General features: G+C 41.7%; 1 protein-coding gene across 4 annotated transcripts in view; it reads left to right on the top strand.

Annotated features, from left to right (window-relative positions):
- The window catches only part of ARHGAP42 (Rho GTPase activating protein 42), a 253,909-nt gene extending 237,958 nt beyond the window's left edge, over nucleotides 1-15,951 (top strand). For 2 of the 4 annotated variants that reach the window (XM_070425922.1, XM_070425918.1), the window contains 5 exons: nucleotides 510-890; nucleotides 1,273-1,429; nucleotides 3,879-3,941; nucleotides 9,794-9,873; nucleotides 10,307-15,951. In XM_070425922.1, the coding sequence (XP_070282023.1) occupies nucleotides 510-890; nucleotides 1,273-1,429; nucleotides 3,879-3,941; nucleotides 9,794-9,873; nucleotides 10,307-10,395 (770 nt within the window). In that variant the 3' untranslated portion in view covers nucleotides 10,396-15,951. The remainder of the gene's footprint in view (nucleotides 1-509; nucleotides 891-1,272; nucleotides 1,430-3,878; nucleotides 3,942-9,793; nucleotides 9,874-10,306) is intronic. The other 2 variants (XM_070425919.1, XM_070425920.1) reach the window with 2 other exon arrangements.
- Nucleotides 15,952-17,941: the final 1,990 nt, after the last annotated feature.

Here is a 17,941-nt window from a genome sequence, read left to right as displayed (position 1 = left end):
AAATTGAGAGCAGCTTGTAATTTGCAGCTGACATTTAACGGTGCCTTTGAATGGAGGAGGACTCAGATGCATTGTAGTTCAGAACCACGTAAGATCAGAAAAGTAAAAAAAAAAAGGGGGGGGGAAATATGTCTTTAATATCCCTTTCATTGATTGTTTTGTAGTATCATCATGGAATCATCTTTTCTTACTTGTGAGTCCTGTTTCAGAATTTTGTCTGAATTCAGGTCAGCCCACTCATGCCGTAAGGAGTAACAGCATTTCACAGGGGCAGGGCACATATAAAATCCCCCTTGAATTGTATTGAAAAATGCATTCACCAAGTTCAAAAGCATCTCTTAAAGGCTGTCTCCAGTACTGAGGACAGATCTCCATGCCAGGTGAAGGCCCATCACTTTGGTGGGATCAGGTGGCCCCAAGCCCTGTGTGAGTTGGAGAACGGAAGGGTGTTGGTGGTGCTGTGCTCAACAGACAGCCTCTGTCCTTTTCTCTCTCCCGCTCCTGCTCAGGCGACTCCTATAGCAGCAGCCCAGCCAGCACACCCATGGGGAGCATTGAGTCCCTCTCCTCTCACTCCTCTGAACAAAACAGCACGACAAAGTCCACCTCCTGCCAGCCCAGGGAGAAGTCCGGAGGGATTCCCTGGATTGCATCCCCGTCACCGTCCAATGGACAGAAAAGTCTTGGTCTCTGGACAACTAGTCCTGAATCCAGTTCTAGAGAAGATGCAACCAAAACGGATGCAGAGTCTGATTGCCAGAGCGTGGCCTCCGTCACCAGCCCAGGGGACGTCTCCCCACACAGAGACCTGGCCAAGAAAGGGTCTCATGGGACTTCGGGACAGAAAAGAGCCTCAGCTACCTTCCTCAGGTCCCTCGCTGCCGCTGAAGGTGAGCCAGAGTGGAGCTTACGCAAGATGTCATTATCTCCGTGCCACTTGCCGGATTGTTCCGCGTGATTAATCAAGGGAGAAGTTAATGGGGCAGAAACGAATGATGCTTATCTAGTTTGTTCCTGAGCTGGGATTTTTCAGACTCCTCTGCGCTGAGACTTTTCCCCTGGCTCTCTCTATCTCCGTGAGGTGATGTCTTTGTAATTGCTGTCGATTCTGATCTCCCTGGGTGATGGGCAGCCGTGCTGAGGAACATTCTGTACCGTCTCATTTGGGCTCAAAGAAGAATGCTTCCTTTTGTTAGGCGCAAGGGCTGTGTTATTGCTATTATTTTGTCTAATAACACCTTGCCTGTTTTTCTTGTGGGTTTTCTTTTCTAGGAAACAAGAGCTATAGCGGTTCCACTCAAAGCTTAACTTCCATAGGTTCCAAAGAGACGCCGAAAGCCCCACCAAACCCAGACCTGCCTCCAAAAATGTGCAGGAGGTTAAGGCTAGACACGGCCTCGAGCAACGGCTACCAGCGACCGGGCTCCATGTAAGTGAGAGTGAGTTTGCTGGGTCTGCCAGGGGGTGCATGGGGCTGAGGTGTCCAGCGGAGCCCTTGGCACTTCCACCACTGAATGTCTCATCTGGAGAGTGGATGTAGCCAACTTCTGTAGGACCCTGCTCTCTTCTAAATGTGATGTGGAAGCTACAGTAACCTTAGGATATATCTAAACTACTCATGGGCAGGTACAACAAGTACTTTCCTTAGATGCAGGACTATAGCTTAATTTAAGGACATGAAAATCTATATCATAAAAGCCTAAGTCACCATTATGGCGGAATGACCAGAAAGACCGGTCGCTATGATGCGCATGGACCACCAGGGGGCAGACACTCATCGCAGGAGCTGCCCCCTGGTGGTCCGTGCGCTCCCACAAGGAGAGTGCCGCTCAGCCAGAAGCTGGGCTCATGGCAGTGGAGGTGGCAGGAGCCTCTCCTGCTGCCTCCGTGGCATTGCTAAGGAAAGAGCAGTGAGCCAAGCGGTAAGGAGCAGTGAGCAAGTGGGCGTTAAGGAGCGAGGGGTCCCAGACTGCGAGAGGGCACAGGCCTGGCTGAGGGACCCACCCTTCTTCCCCCCCAGTCCCCCCAGTGCATGAATATTGTGCACCGGGCCTCTAGTAGATGTATAATAGAGTAGCTGTGGGCTCCAAAGCTAGAAACCTTCCTATAAAAGCTAAACATCAACTTGTCAACTGAGGAGACTGTGGTGCCAGGCCCAGATAACAGTCCCTCCTCCCCCCGCCCAACCTTTCTGTTAGAAATAAACTGCTTTCTGGCTGTGAAGGTTGGCTTTCTCTTCTCCTGGTCATATGTCTCCTGTCTGAGAACTCACTGATTTAAACAAGCTCTTAGACAACAAGGAACTTTATAGAAAAAAGAAGTCAATCCTTCTAATCAAAAGAAACGATCCAGAAATGTAGAGACTGAGAAGGTAGGGTAGGGTACATAGATGTGAGCAGAAAGGGGGTCAAAGAGGAGAAAATGGGAACCTGCATAAACAACTAAACAAAATCCGAAGAGGCTTTTGCTGAGCCTTTCCAAGTTCTGTATTGGCTATCACTAGGCCCCCTGACACATGTTACCGTCCACTGTACCCAGTGGGTTGTATAAACCTCATTTTAGAGATGATGGGAACTGATACTCAGAAAATTTAAGGACTTCACAATATTGCATATCGAGTTACCTCAATTAAAAATACTAATACAATTTTAAAAAGAGAATTTAAGGAACCAATCCACATACCTTCTGCTAGTGAGTGTAGAGCTGGGATCCTAACCCAGGGTTCCTGGCTTGAATCTGTGCTCTACATACTATACACTATGCCCATGTTCAATATCGTGGTATTCCTGACGTTTACATTTTCCCTCAAAAGTCCACTAATACATTTTACTGAGATCGTTTCCATACAAAGCGACTTAAATTCATTTGCTCCTCCCTTTCTCTGACAGAAACCTTTTGGTTTCAGAGTGTGCTTAACACATTATCTCTCTGTGTCAGAAACTTAACTGCCACGATATAGACAAGTATATTGGTAAATCTGTCTGCTCCCCAGTGTGTGTGGTTCTAGCCACTAAGGGAATTAAATTTTAAGAGAATGTGTCCAGGGAGATGGGAGAATATAAACTCCATCCCTTGTGAGGGAAAGAGAAGAGCTTCTGTTTTGTTATTTTACTGATAGTAAAAGATGAGATTAATGAGAGAGCGTAAGTTCTATGTTAGGTTCTGAGATAATTTTTCAAAGAAATAAAATATATTTAAAAATCTAGAATACCAAGGAATTTGATACCACTTCTGGTATAGCTAGAAACATTTCTAATTACTGAAGGTGGCTTAGTTTTCATTTTTTTCACTCTCTGCCTAATTTTATCACCTCTTTACAGACCATGGCCTTCCCCTCTCCCCCCCCCTCCCCCCCCCGCCCCAAGATTTGAAACAAGATTTGAATCCACAAATTTATTTATTGGCCATATTTCTAGAGTTATCCCTTCCTATATTACAGGAACTGTGTACAAATATTAAAGGATACACGAAGTAGTTTTGTCTTAGCCATCAAAATGAACAATTCTTTTGTCATGTAGATTTGATTTTTCTCTTGTGGCTTTACAGCAGTCTATACTATTGTTGCCTGGAGCAAAGTAGGGAGAAAATGTTCCTTTTCACTACTCCCACTTTTCTGAGGTAGAAAAAATGAGGACAACAAGATCCCCAGGAAGGGTAGCTTTAGGTTTATTACAATTTGATACTCGGTGAGCTGGAGATCAGAGCTGAAACTTTCTCCCACATTAAACCTTAAAACAATGAAAAGTCAGGTCAAATTTGGGGGACAGTTCTTAAGTAATCACTTTTGTTTTGATTAAGTGATAACTCTGAATTTCATTTTGAACTGAATGATTTTCTAGTTGATTTAATGAAACTTGCATTGTCAAATTATTTTTCAGTGTGGCAGCGAAAGCCCAACTGTTTGAAAATGTTGGTTCAGTTAAGCCAGTTTCTTCTGGGCGGTAAGTCTTCAAAACAAAGTAGAAAATAAATAAAATAGTGGTGAGGTTGTTGCCTTGTGTGGACATGGTGGGTCATCTTTGACAGCTCTGCCCCCAATTCTGCAGATGGTCAAGTTCACATTCACTGTCTCTTCATGGGGAAGAGGTCATGTCTGAGAACAGCACTTAGTGTCTTAGACTGTGAAAGTGCTGCTTCATCTGCTAAAATCTTCATAAAGGAAGAGTTCTAGAAAAACAGGTCTTCCAGAAGACACAAGTTGCTTTAACCCTTTGCACACCAGAGACTCCTTTGGTAACAGTTTGTGGAAATTTTTCAAAAATATATACCTGGCTTTGAAATTATAGAACTTTTTCTAGAAGCTGTTTTATTGTTGTTGTTGTTATTGTTTCCAAAGCCTAGAAAGGTCCTCACATATTAGTGCTTTAAAGCCCCCAGAGTTGGTATCTTTCAAGGATGTTGGTCGGTGCATTGCATTCATATGGCAGATTGCAGACTGTTGGCATGGATCTTACCTCTGCTTAGCATCTTTAACGTCTTCCTTCTTTATCAAGGCGTGGTGAAGACTAGGCACGTGCCTGTCAGAGCCAATGTCATTTATCTCTGAAACTGTCATCATTTTTAGGCCTTAGTGGGAGGGATTTAACCTTGTACTTGTCTGTGCAGCTACATGGCTGAATTGCTCCACTAGATGGAGCCCTTTTATTAGGAAGCTCTAAACAGATAACTCAAGTCCTGTAATCAGAGGTGATCCCACAGAGCTTTAAAACAGCAAGCTATGGAAGTAAATCATAATGCTGTCATATCATAAAGATATCCTCAAATGTTCAACAATCAGTCTGTGCATTTTTAATATGCTTTTACATTCTAAATACTGCTATAAATCAACTTCTGATGACGGTCAGCAATCACGGTCTTTGTCAACAGCACTGTGGATCATGTAACTTTTCACCAAGAGACAGGGACTGAGGAACACAGTGGACTTCACATTCAATTTTTGGTCCCACCACTCCCTATGTGTACAACCTTGGAGTTACAGAAGAAATCTATTGTCTCTATAAAATGAAAGTCACAATTCTGTGTTTGCCTAGGTGTTGTAAATTTCAAATACAAAGCAATCTATTTGGCAAGTTCTCCACAGATCATCTTTACAATAACAACTTATTGTTATGATAATCTTTATTGAAACTACTGAAGCTATTCAAGCTTCTAATTAACATATTGATAATACTTAAACATTAACTCTTTAACAGTTACCTGGTACTTTTTGGTACCGTTCAATACAGCTGAACAACAGAAAGTTGAAAGCATTTCCCTTACTAAGCTCCTACAGTGCTTATTTCCTGGTCCTTCTAGGGAACTCAGGGTAACCCTAGAATTGGACCTTGAAGAATGCTAGAACCAGTAGTAAGTAGTAGGAAGACTAGTTATGTTTGTGGAAGAGACCCATAAGGAGATTCTAGTGCAGTGGTTCTCAACCTTCCTAATGCCACCACCCTTTAATACAGTTTCTCATGTTGTGGTGACCCCCAATTTCATTGTTACAAATTGAACATAATTAAAGCGTAGTGATTAATCACAAAAACAATATGTAATTATGTATGTGTTTTCCGATGGTCTTAGGCAACCCCTGTGAAAGGGTCATTCGACCCCCAAAGAGGTCGCGACCCACAGGTGAGAACTGCTGTTCTAATGCATGATCCTGAGCAACAGAAAAGTAACATCTCTGAGAGCCCCCACAGGCGCGTTGGGAATCATTGAGCAAAGGGGTGATCTAATCAGTGATATACCCAACAGATCATTCCAAGTGGATTTTCTAGGAGTTGTGAAGAGGAGAGTACAGTCAACCATGTAGGATGGAATTGGTCAGATTTAAAGGTCTTACATAGAGCAGTAACAAAAGCATGAAAAGCAATAAGGAGAACTTTATGGATAGGATCAGGATTTGGCAACTGCTTTGATACTGGGAATGAAGATTCCAAGTGTTTGAGACTGAGTGTCAGAAACAATGGCAGTTTAGTTTCTGGTCTCAGCCTGTGATTACATGGAAGAGAGGAAAGTTCTGGCCATAATGTTTGAGGAGCCTGAGGAACACTGAGAAGCTGGTAGATGGTGGAGTTTGCCATTTGAGAGACTTCTCAGTTTCTCTGTGTAGATGAAGGTGGGGCTTGCTGAGTGTACAGGAAAAATGCCTGAGCATTGATTGGTCTTTGGGGAATGGTTTCGTTTAAAGGTCTAGCAAAGATCAATGTGAAGGAATGATCTGAAGGAACAGGTATCATCAACATGGTAGAAGCTGCAAAAAGTCAAGGAGACCATTGGGAGAGGACACCGGTTTTCACCCCTCAGACATATCTTACTTCGTGGGATTTAAAAAAAATATTATCTGTGTGCATGTCCACTTCCTTCAGCAGTGAAATTCCCAGCAACCAGAAAGTGTGAGGAAGTGCATGTGTGTGTGTTTATCATTGTTCAGTGACTCTCCAGAAAACACCGTATCAGTTTCTTTTTGGTGACTTTTTTATTTTGCTTATAGTTAAGTCAGCATTGACCCTATCAAACGTTTGTAAATCTGCCCATCAGCATTAGGCAGCATTTGGCATTGGACTGGGACTTGTGATCAGGTCACCTTCCACAGGAAGAGGGAAGAAATGGCTATCAGGACAGTCGGTGTTATTATCTTACTCTGCCATGCACAAAGAAGCAGGGATTTCAGAATCCTTTGCAAAGGATGTTAGACGCTTCTGAAGAGAGACTCAGTAGCTGACAGTGTTATTTCGCATCCCCTTTAGTGCACCGAGGCAGTAACAGAGGCAGCATTAGCACTTGGAGAGGAAACTTCACTGCCACAGAAGTCTGCATTAAATCATCAGAGCTCTCTGCTGAGTTAACACCTGCAGTTACGGAGCTCAAGAGAAAATTACACCTGTCTAGACACACGCACAGATAATTGAGAAGTCATGACAAGTATTTTTTGTACTGTGTATTTTTGACACATTTAACAATATCCATTTATTTTGTGATATAATTATTCTGCTTGCCTCCTCCCGCCACGTAATCTTATCAAATGGCTGAAGCATTAATAAAAATAGTTTAGTTGCCTTTTCAAGTGCTCTTTCAAAAATTATAATATTGTAAGGATTGTCATACCTTAATCATTTCTATATCTCTGGACGTTGTTTCCTTATGCATCTTTTAGTTTATTTTAAGGACTCAAAGCAATAAGACTTTGTGTTCATTGGAGGAAATTGCTACTGTTAGGAAATTTGTATTCTTATAAAATATTTACATATTTTTTAAGAAATGGCTCTACAACCGTTAATTATACCATATGTCGGATCAAATGATTATATTTGACTAGAAGGTTAATGGGAAAAAAACTAATATTTTTTCCTACTTGAGATTACCTTCTTCTGATTCTTAGAAGTCTTAAGGACTTGGCAGTATCCTCTACCCCCACCTCCCACCCATGTCAACCAGCACACCCATGTGCATGCCGACACGCATGCATGCGCACACACACACACAGCTCTTCTTTAGGGCAGTGCCCTGTCTTTTCTGGGTGCCTGCATTCCTCAGTTCTCCCTTAATGAAGCCACGTTCCATTGGGATGTGGGTCGATGGTCATTGCCCCGCCCGGGTGCTGCGGGCTCCCCTAGCCAACTTTCTAAAGTACAGCCTGAGCCTCACCTCCTATGAAGCCGACGCTGGGGGCAGGGCCGGAGTTTTCCTCCATAAGCTTTCCAGTCTTCAGATATCCATTTGGGAACCCTGGTCTCAATGACCTACCCTCCCCCTGAAGTGTAGAGGTTAGACTCAAGGTCAGGCTCCAACGGGGAAAAGAAATCATGTAATGCTGGTGCTTTAAGAGATCTGCGTGACAAGTCCTGCTGATGCTTGTCTGCTGATAAAGTGTTGGAGCCAAAGGAAAGAGAGACAAGGGCCCCTTGTTGAAAAGGACTCGTCTTGTAGAAAAAGAGCCCAGAGCATTCCTCGCCCCCCCTCACCCTCTTCTTTTTTTTCCTACTCATTTCTTCAAGAAATATTTAATGGGTTTTACTACCAGGCTTCAGGCATGGCTCATGGAGGTTACATTCCGATTAGAAGAGAAGATAAGAGACTAACAGATATTGCTGCTGTGCAGTCTTCTGAGGGTCTGGTAATTGTCGGGGCAGCTGTTTTAGAGTGTGCCCAGGGAAGACATGACCTTCAGCAAAGCTCAGGGAATTTAAGAGGAACAGAAGTGCAGAGTCCCTGAGGATCAAGAGGAAAACATCACAGAGCCAGGGCTCAGCTGGCCTGAGTGGGGATGAGTTTGGCATGTTTGAGGAGGTGAAAGGGCTAGGGCAGTGATGGCGAACCTATGACACGCGTGTCAGAGGTGACTCGCAAACTCATTTTTTTGGTTGATTTTTCTTTGTTAAATGGCATTTAAATATATAAAATACATATCAAAAATATAAGTCTTTGTTTTACTATGGTTGCAAATATCAAAAAATTTCTATATGTGACACGGCACCAGAGTTAAGTTAGGGTTTTTCAAAATGCTGACACTCTGAGCTCAAAAGGTTCGCCATCACTGGGCTAGGGGGACTGGAGCCCAGCAGGTGAACAGAGGCAAGAGAACCGACAGGCACCCAATTGTGCATGGAATGGAGCTAGAGTTGGTCACCCATTAGAGCAGTGGTTCTCAACCTTCTGGCCTTTAAATACAGTTCCTCATGTGGTGACCCAACCATAAAATTATTTTCGTTGCTACTTCATAACTGTAATGTTGCTACTGTTATGAATCATAATGTAAATATCTGATACGCAGGATGGTCTTAGGCGACCCCTGTGAAAGGGTCGTTCGACTGCCACAGGGGTTGCGACCCACAGGTTGAGAACCACTGCACTAGAGGGTTGTTCTCTGGGTAACAGCATGATCCTGAGAACCTTTTCCAAGCTGCCCTCTGGCTTCCCTGCAGAGAATAGATCGCAAGGCGACAGAACGGGAAGCCTAGAGGATTAGGGTGGTGGGAAGCCAGTCAGTGAGTCACACCACACATGATTTTGGCATGGACGTGGGTGGTGGAGATGCTGAGAAGTAAGTGGAGCCGGGAGGAGTTCCCGTCTTACCAAGGTAAAGGGAGGTTGCAGAGTAAAGATAACTTGGCTGATGATTTGATTATCGGCCTCAGATGATGATGGCCTTTTAGTGTTGGCTCAAGTGCTTTTAAATAGAACTCACAGAAAACTCTGAAGTTCTGGCTTCTCTTGGGAAACCAGAGTATGTGGCTGTATGGAACCTGAATTCCCATGTGGTCCAGCTGTTGGGAGCTGAGTGTTGGCTTCCCTTCCTAAGAGATGGGTATGCCCCCTGGTTTGCAAAGCCTCTATCTGTCCCCATCATCACCCTGACAAGGAGGCCACTGTTGTTGGCCATTTATAATCAACTTATCCATCATGCTTTCTTAACTCATTTACTATACTTTGTAGACATTTTAATTTGGGGATCTCACCTCTGCTAATCTAAAATTAAAGTGGAGGAAAAAAAGCTTTAGGGTATAGCTGCAAAACAGCCTATTTACCAACAATTAAATAATGGCATTCTTTAAAACAAACGTAGGCTGTGGTTACACTTGGAGGCATTGCCTGCAAACATTAGATGAGCTTTTGGTTTGCTTTCCATGTTTTCTGATCACATACCTGTGTTCAGTTTGTGGAAAATGCACTTTGCACACTTACATGTGCCTTTTGTGTATATTATTATCTGATTACAACTAGAAACGAATATCATTTTTTAAGATAATTTGAACTATACATGTATTTATTTTGAGTTGTGGTTTTTACAACTCGCCTTTTACTCTTTCAGCCAAGCCAAAGCCATGTACTCCTGTCAAGCAGAGCACAGCCACGAGCTCTCCTTCCCACAGGGGGCGCTCTTTTCTAATGGTAAGTGCGAACCAACGCCTCCCCTTAAGGAATCGTGTAGAGATCAGAGTCTAAAGTGGAAGCCAGGAGACTCAGAATCTAGTGAGGCCCTGCCCCTCATGACCTGCACCAATGAACACATCAGATTCCTCTGGACCCCAGCTTCCTCCCCTATATGTTTGTGAGTGTGTGTGTGTAGGGGTTGGGGGCGGGGGGGGGGGGGGGGGGGGCGGGGGGCGGGCGGGGGAGCTCGGGATCTAGGGTGGAGGGAGGATGGGAGAAATTGGCTGATTGATTATAAGAATGCAAAGGACATTTCCATCTTGAAAGAAGCTGTGACATTGTTTTGTGGATTCATGCAGTCTGATGTGGGTGGATTCTTACCCATTTGTGTATATAATTATTTGAAGCTAATGCTGAGTGAGTCACATTAACTTTTTATTTTTTTTTCTAGTGTACCCATCAGTGGAACCAGGATGGTTGAAGGCAACTTATGAAGGCAAAACAGGACTAGTCCCAGAAAATTATGTTGTCTTCCTCTAATACTATTTAGTGGATGGCAGTATCTTCATGGTATCCATGGTAACAAGTAATACGTGCTATGATTTTATCTGACACAGATATGGCAATCAGCCCACTAAATGAAAACAGACAATTTCTATCAAGTCCTACACCAGCAGACTATGTAGCTCCCTAATAATGGGAAAGGAAAAAGAAACGTTTAAATTGTTTGCCATTCTTTTTATTATTTTTTTTACCCGTTTCTTGTCTTAAAATATCTTTCTTTTTGATAAGTAAGTTTCCACAATGACTCCATAACAATTGAGAATCTCAAATACTGTATAAGCACTAGATCCCAGAAATTTGAAAACTAGAAATTTGATTTAAGGATTTGGGGATCTGCCCTTCACTGTCTGGTATTCTCTGAGAAACCTTGGAATCGTTACTGAAAAATGTAATGTAAACTGTTCGTTTATGATTTTTTTCTTTAAAAAATATACTGCTTTTATATATGATTGTTTTGCTGGTCCTAAACATTTCAAGGAAATAAGTTTTTTTTTCATGTAACTTTATTTTTGTTTACCAAGGAAGATGATAATACTCAAAAGCAATGATGTATATAATGCCTGTAAATGAAGCCAAAACAAGTCATACACTGAGTCCACTGGAAACACTCCATCCCGCATCCAGACGCCTTCCATAGGCTTTGAGTAGGGACCAGCGAACTATTTCTGTGAAGGCCTGATAGTGAATATCGTGTCTTTTGCAAGCCCTATAGTCTCCATCACAATACGTAACTGCCATCGTAGCAGAAAGCAGCCATAGACAGTAAGGAAACAGATCGGGGAAGCTGTGAGCCAACACAACTTTATATATGGACCCACCCTGAAACTTGAAAATCACATAATTATCTTGACACAAAATAGTCCTCTTTGACCATTTTCAGCTGCTGGATCATACAAAAACAGGCAGCAGGTCCAGTGTGACTCATGGATCGTGGTTTGCTGAGCCCTGGTTTAGAGGATGTGTAAAACTACCTTTATTACTTAGGGATTTCTATGAAATTTTACTACATTACATACAAATACTGATAAATTATATGCACATAGTAGCATCATAATAGCATCACAAAAGCATAATTACTGTCCGTGTGACGTAAAACAATGTAAAAGTGTAGACGTACAACTTAAATTCTACTTGTAACATTAAAGTGTCAAAGAATTCTGTTGAGATCTAATTTTGGCTGATGAGAAATTCTCTCATCAAATGATCAAGAAATTTTTAAGATACTGGTAGAGAAGCTATGCCTTCTAAAGTCTATGCTTAGTTGAAACAATGTAAGCATAAAGGTACAGGACTCTTAAATTATTTTGAACCACAACATTTTTAAAGGTTTTATCATTTTTAGCAGGAATAAAATGTGTACATGATTTTTAAAAATGCCATTTAATTTACAGTCTTTATTAGGAATTTCACTGAATTTATAGAGCATAGAAATTTACTACCCATTTATATATGCCGTCAACAGCTGGTCACGCATTTCTGTTATTTCAATAATTCTATTTCAGTAATCCTAATATATTATTTCTATAAATATTTGCATATGGCAAAGAGCCTTTCTTCTCAAGATTTCGAAAAGCTGGTTACCTGTCATTTAACTGCCGCAGCGCAGGCCCACTGGGCTGTATTTTACTTGTTACTTCAGAGTTCTCCACTGTACAGGCACTCAGGTATTGACTGTATAAAACTCTTTTTATGTGATATTATAATCTGTAATCTCAGTCTCTTCTACTTTAAATTAATGTCTCCAGAGTTAATAGAATATACACTCACATATGCTTGTACACACTATGCCTTGGAGCGTTTATGCTTTTAAAATTAAAAATGGAAAAATAGAGTAGAATTTAAAAATAAAGAGAATAACAGTAGGTGGGGTCACAACCAGAAATAAATATCAGTGCATTGGAATAAAAAACTATTTAATGTTATAAAAATTAGTAATATAATGAAAAAATCTGATAAATGTTTCTCTCTCTCTCTCTTTCTCTCTCTCTCTCTCTTTTTTGCTTTCCTCCTGCTGTTCATTTTTTGTACACAATAATTTGGTGTTGCTAGAGCTTCTTGATCTCTAGACCCTTGGTGGCCTTTATTAGTAATAATAGCTTTGCCGACACCCTCGACTACCCTCTGCTGGAACAGAAGGTTGTCTTTCCGCAGTACCTGCCAGTCCCTTAGTCTATTCAGCGCTCTCACTCTGACCACCCTGGCCATCGTCTGGCATCCTACCAGATTAGAACCTCTTAAAAGCAAATTGATTTTCTTTCATAGACCAACCTGACTCCAAAAAGAGATTCAGAATTCTACTTCACTTGCTGCTGCACAAGGAAATCTCACCCTTCATTGTATTTTCACACAGACCAGAGTGTTCCTGCCTCTGAGTTGTCTGCGAGCTAATTTCAGTCAGGAATTAAGCTTTTGCTGTCTAGGATGTGGCATGGAGCGCTTTCTCCTGGTGAGGCGTGCCTGTGGCAGTACGTGCTGTGGTCCCTTTTTTGAAACAAGCTACAAAAGTGCTTCTTCAAATCATGTTTTTTGTTTGAAGTGTTGATCTTACAGATTTTTGAGGATGGTTCTTCTTTTTCTTCATACCGAGTACACGTGTAAGCAAGTCATAGCTATATACAGGCTGTCCCCCAAAAATGTGTACGCACTTTAACAGCTGACAGCTCAATTTTGAAAATGAAATGCATTTAGTAAACACTGTCTTTATAATTATTCAGAGTGTGTGTATACATTTTGGGGGATACCCTGTATATCGGATATAGACTACAACTGCTTTTCTCACAAAATGAATTTCCTGCAGATGAGGTGTTTATGAGCACAGGGAAAATCTAAACATGTGCTCTGCATCACAATATTAATTACACAAGAAGGTAATGCCAATCATTGGGAGATCAGATTCCAAAGTGTAACAGCATTTCAATGATAAAACCTTAGCTTGTCGGAGACAATGTGAAGCTGTTAGAATTGCTGCATCCACACCCTCCAGGCACACATGTGGATTCCAGTCGCTGGTTACAGTATAATCCAGTGATGGCGAACCTATGACACGCGTGTCAGAGGTGACACACAAACTCATTTTTTTGGTTGATTTTTCTTTGTTAAATGGCATTTAAATATGTAAAATAAATATCAAAAATATAAATCTTTGTTTTACTATGGTTGCAAAGATCAAAAAATTTCTATATGTGACATGGCACCAGAGTTAAGTTAGGATTTTTCAAAATGCTGACACGCTGAGCTCAAAAGGTTCGCCATCACTGGAATACTCAGTATGAAGGTGAGGTTAATGAGTCTAAGTCAGTCATCTTGGGTGTTGTGTGAAAATATCCCCAAGGGCAAACGTTTATGTACTTAACAGGTGACTCTTTTTGTACCATAACTCTACCAAGTTGAAAGAAACTAGTCCATCAACTGAAGGCTTATGCTGCTCTGTGAATATATATGTCTGAACAGTAAAATAATGCTTGTATTCCTGTAGCGCCCACGAAGGATGAGGAGGATGAGGAAGCGCCATTGCTCCTTGTTTGATGTGCGTGGTTTTGCTAATTGGGTCAGCACTCTGTGCTTTGTAATATAAATGAGTACAACCAGGTTTCTCTACAATAGCTCGATTGCTGGCTCTTTCAGGAATGGGTGGAGAGAAAAAAAAAGAGTACCTTACGGTACAATCCCCAATGATCCAGGTTCCCAAATAGGGAAAATAAAGATACATACTGACTTTTATTCTTATTCTAGATATTTGGTTTTACATGTTGTGGCATGCCTTCTGAATGTCCACCATGTTGTAAGAAAAATAAACCTGGTGCGTTAATCCTGTGAAGGTGTCCCTGCTGACCTCCCGCCCAGCCTCATCCTTCAGCTCTGTGTCTGATGTGAGAGAGGATATCATCCATGTGGATGCTGGTACAGAAGAGACCCGCAGAGCCTTTCTTCAAACACCTTCATTTTGTTAACGAGCCCCTTGAATTAGCACCTAAAGCCCCAATTTGATTTATACTTTCTTGGCTGACGTTAGAGGCAGAGCAATTTAGGCGCAGATTTTGTTCTTTGGTTTTAACGTATATTTCTAACTTGTAGCTGTTACTCTGACCTAAAAACACTGAGTGGGACCTAAAAAATATATCCCCTGGTAAAGAGACTTGACCATTGTCTAAACGTTATTTTGCTCTTGACTAGAGGTTTTTCACTTAGGATAGAAATTGCTATTTAATTTTGCCTTTTATCTTCCAAAATCAAAACATATTTTACAAATAAGATTAACCTTCCTGAATAGTATATATCCTATTCTGGCTGTCTCCTGTTAAACCACAGACTTATCAATAACAGGTATTTATTACCTAGTCTCACATCTCCTGAACACATTCATTGTATTCTTCATTGTTACCAATATCTTCCTGCTTCAGATGTGCAGGTCCCACTTGGTGGTAACCTTGTACAAACCCAAACTTATGAATGACATGGACTTTTAGAGGATCCGATCAATAAATAGGATTAAAAAAATGTTTAGTGCAGCTGCATCCACTGTTATAAATAAGAAATCTCAACAAGAATGCTGACAGCACTTACAAGAAGCCAGGCAAAAAACTGATCTTCACTAGACCAATGCTTAGAAGCAGTTGTATGAGGTAGGGATGTAGTAGGTCACCACTTCTCCCCTGGCAGTCACGAGAGAGATGCCAAGTTCAAAGCTGATTATTTCTTGGTACTATAGGGAGAGATGGTGTCCGTGTGTTTACTGAGGAATCCCCAAGGGCAGGTGCCATTTACAATGATTACAAACATAGATATCCTCTATCACCATAGATGTGCATGTATAGGTCTACATGAGGAATTTAAGTGTTGGAAGTGGGTGTGGGCTGAAGGTGCCAATGCCATGTTAACTAGAAGACCATTTTCTCCCCTTGTGTATTATCTGCCACCTCTCAGCAGTGTTCCCCATGGTTTTTACCTTCCAGGGTTGAGAGCAACCCAGCTTCGCCTTGAATCCACTCAGTCTCTAAAATTGCAATGTGCATTGTTCAGTATGTGGCAGCATTGTTAGCGGTTTTATATCTGCCTCTGTATCTTCACTCACCTGTCTTTTACAGAGCACACTGTCAAAATCTGAGGTATCACCACGTATTGAGAGCCATGATTTCAGGAGTCTTCTTGAACTCTGCGCTGAAACCTTTACAGATAAATAGGGAGTTTGTCAGGGAAGACGACTGTTTTTTAAATTCAGAATCCTATTTATATACTGTTAAAATTTGAGGTACTATAGTTTATGTAAAAGTTGAATATTTAGATATTATGTTTTAGTACTAGGAATTTCTTTGCATCCATTAACATGACAAGTTAAGTAATAAATATGATGAAAATGATTGTCAGTAAATTATCATATTGAATTTTTTGTTTATTTTGTAGTGTTTCTGTATTTATCTGCACTTTGTGTATATATATACACACATATACAAAATGTAAATAACCTCATGTTATTTCTAATCTAATTTGCCACAATATCTTTGATGTATGTTTACACTGTATTTTAAATTTCTTTAAAAATAAACGATATAAACAAACTTTAATTTAGTCTTTGTACTTGATGACCTACTGCATTGGAGAGCAGCAGTCTTGGATTCATAGGGAGAGAAAACAAAGTTTCAGGTACTGTGAATGGTCATTGGGTGTCGCTGAGTAGAAGATCAGCAGAAATGATAACTTTTTCTTGAAAATTGAACCATTTCTCAAGAAATTAGCATTATGAAAGATCTGGAACATGTTAATGTTGGTACCTATTAATGCAGGTGTCTACAGGAGGAAGAAATAAACAGGCTATAATCAAAATACCAACTATAATAGATATGCAGGCTTACCTGAAAACATGTTTGGAAAGTTTGTATGCTATGGAAGAAGTATCAGCATGCAAATACCCCCTTAGATTTTTATTAATTTTATGAAACTTTTGGTCACTATTTGACTTCTAGCTAAATTTTGCTTTCCTGTGTAAAAATAACAAAAGTATGTATTTTATGTTGCTCAATTGATTGTTAGCGTACAGTAAATCACCTAGCAAAAACTAAGCCTGACAGGTTAATAATAGGACCATTGGGCATACAACCTGTTTTTCTCCAGTGGATTGTGGCTTTCATATTACCAGAGGAGAAACAATAAAATCATGATATAAGGATGTGGTCTCATTAAGCTGACAGTGTAGGTAAGTGTGGTATTTGGATCCTCCCATAACCATATCAAAATTGCAACTAACCTACAGAACAACCATCATTCAGAACTGCCTGAAACCTAGCTAAATAGAATTCCTACAACTACAGATATAAAGAAGAAGCCACATCAAGACTGGTAGGAGGGATGGAGATGGTCTGGTCCCCCACCCACATGTGGCAGATAAAAATGGGGAGGGATCTCTCAGATGCAGAGGTCCTCCAGCCCAGGCCCCCTAACTCAGGGTTCTAGTGTGAGGAAGAGAAATCCCCATAACTTTTGGCTGAAAAAAAGCAGTGGGGATTGAGGCTGAATGAGATGGAGGGCTCTGAAGTCCCAGGCCTTCCTGTTAAAGGGCCCAAGCACAGACTTACATGCTCTGAGTTCCAGCACTGGGGCACCAGGGACATATGAGGAGAAACTAAATGGTCTGGCATCAGAGTGAAAGATGGAGAGGCCACCTTCCTTTTCAAACCTCCCCCCTCCTCATGCCAGCAGGTGGGTGCCATATCTAAGTCCCCATCAACCTGGCAATTACTGTTTGCCCCACTTGGTGATTCACTGAGATCTTGCCACACCCAACTTGTGGGCCCACCCAAGAAGATTCCAGCCTGTCTTGTATGGAAACAGTTCCTGCTTCGTATTTGCCTAAAATTTCTCAAATAAGCAGCATTTGGCCTTGGCATGCCTTGTACCCCTTGCTAAGTGGCTCCAGGCCTGACACTAGCAACAGCTAGCCTTGGTGCATAGCTTGGCCTTTCCTGGGCACCTCCAAGTCAAGCACAAATAGCAGCCATCTGCAGATAACTTTGTAGCTCAAACCTAATAGCCCCAGGCAGGGCACAGGTGGCAGCTGACTTTGACTTGCACTTCTCAGGAGGCCCCTAGAGCCAGCAAAATGGGTGAACAGCTTCAGACCACCCAAGTTCCTCCACAAGGTACAAACTCAAGGGGTGGACTCAGCAGATACAAGTAACTCTTGCTCTGTGTGGTTCACCCCTGCACAGCTGATCCTCAATGGTGGTCGAAGCCAGGCCTCACAGACAATCGGCCTTGGGTAAATCTTTCCCATTGAGGTGCCAACAGCAAGCAAGGCTCAAACACAAGACAAGGATATAGCCCACATGAGGGGCTCACCTAGAGAGCCCAACTTGGGTGATTGGGGAGGCTGTGCCACCACCCTATAGGACACCTACTAATAAGGCCACTTTACCAAGTCCAGGAGACATAGAAGTTCTACCTAGTACATAGAAACAAACACAGCGAGACAGCAAAAATGGGGAGACAAAGAAACGTCCCAAATGAAAGAACAGAACAAAACTCCGGA

This window comes from Myotis yumanensis, unplaced genomic scaffold (assembly GCF_028538775.1).
Source record: "Myotis yumanensis isolate MYYU_CA2020_CCGP unplaced genomic scaffold, mMyoYum1.0.hap1 SCAF_10, whole genome shotgun sequence".
Taxonomy (NCBI): Eukaryota; Metazoa; Chordata; class Mammalia; order Chiroptera; family Vespertilionidae; genus Myotis; species Myotis yumanensis.
Note: the sequence above shows the minus strand (reverse complement) of the source record. Positions and strands in the feature narration are given on the sequence as shown.